General features: G+C 34.7%; 1 protein-coding gene across 1 annotated transcript in view; it reads left to right on the top strand.

Moving 5' to 3' along the window:
• LOC102850824 (glycine N-acyltransferase-like) overlaps window positions 1–1,456 on the top strand; it is a 20,869-nt gene that overhangs the window by 8,733 nt on the left and 10,680 nt on the right. Inside the window, exon 2 of the mRNA XM_006900425.1 lies at window positions 432–539. Within this exon, the coding sequence (XP_006900487.1) occupies window positions 432–539 (108 nt within the window). The remainder of the gene's footprint in view (window positions 1–431; window positions 540–1,456) is intronic.

Raw genomic sequence — 1,456 nt, 5'->3', positions numbered from 1 at the left:
AAAAAATACAATCAATAGACAAACGAATAAATGAACCGAGATTCCCTGCAACCTTTAGAAAATAGTTGAAAATATTTGTGTACGTCACCATTATATTTGTGAGTGAAAAATCAGATTGAAAAATAGAATGTACCATATAATTTTATTTTTTAATTTGTCTATGAATAAAGTCCTAAAAATATACCAATATCTGTGAAAAGCCATGCTTTTGAAAGATTTTCCTTTTTATGAATATTGCAATGTACTTGTAATTATTATAATTTGACGAGGAAACATGATCTTTCTATTTTGCATAAGGAAAATAAGATAGATGGCCCTTTCTGCCACACACTTTCATAGTTTTAGAGATAATCACTTTTTGACCAAACACAAGGCATTTGCCAACCCAGTCTAACATACATTCATCCTATTTCTTTCTTGGGATGTTGTAGGTCTATGGGACTGTCTTCCATATCAACCACGGGAATCCATTCAATCTAAAGGTCCTGGTGGACAAGTGGCCAGATTTTAATACAGTGGTTGTCCGCCCTGAGGAACAGGTAAGGCATCGATATGAAATATGTGTACTTACCTGTTACTGTCAGGTTCCTGGCAACATCATAGACTTTGAGACTTCAGGCATGAATCATGGTAATAGGAAACAAGTCCTTTCTTCAAGATGCCTGCAGCCAGGAAAAAACAAAATCCAATGAATAAATCACAGCATGGTGTGAGATAAGCAAGAAAAGAAGATGTACATGATAGAGAATTAGCCCAGGTGAAAACTAATTAAAACTATGTGGTGGAGATTATGGGAGGTATTTTAAGATGTTTCTTGGTGGTGTTTCATCTGAATTTGACTTTGATAATATATTTCTGTCCAGATAAAAAAGAAAAGGAAATTTCTAAGCAAAGGAAATAGCATATATAATAGGACTAGCATCCAAAGCAAAGACACAATATAAAACAAAATTATTATGCTAGCCATTCCATATGCGCTTGGGATAAATATTTTTTTTTTAACTCTCATTGTTGTTGAGCTAGAATTAGCTCACAGCTGACACTCCTTTTAGATTCAGGAGGCTGTAAATCACATGGGAACAATTACAGTTATATTGTATATTGTGCAATGTCATTAAACAAAAGGCACATAAATGGTTGAATGGAAAATAAATTACCATCAACAAACTAATGGATAGAGAAGCTGTGGTCTATTCACACAATGGAATCCTATGCTGCATTGAAAAACAAGGAACTCATGCAATATTATTCAAAATGGTTGACTCTGGAGAACATTACGCTGAATGAAGTATCCCAGTCACAAAAGGACAAATATTGCACAGTGCCACTGTTGTAAAACAGGACTGACCTTGGGGTTGGGGAGAGACTGAGAATGATGGGTTCAATAATGTATACTGCACTGAAACAGAGGAGGGAGAAAACTGTTTAAAAGGAATATGTGATTAGGTATTTCTGT

This window comes from Elephantulus edwardii, unplaced genomic scaffold (genome assembly GCF_000299155.1).
Source record: "Elephantulus edwardii isolate Elephantulus edwardi_28Jun2011 unplaced genomic scaffold, EleEdw1.0 scaffold00284, whole genome shotgun sequence".
Taxonomy (NCBI): domain Eukaryota; kingdom Metazoa; phylum Chordata; class Mammalia; order Macroscelidea; family Macroscelididae; genus Elephantulus; species Elephantulus edwardii.
The sequence above is the reverse complement of the archived record's forward strand: the minus strand, read 5'-3'. Positions and strand labels throughout refer to the sequence as shown.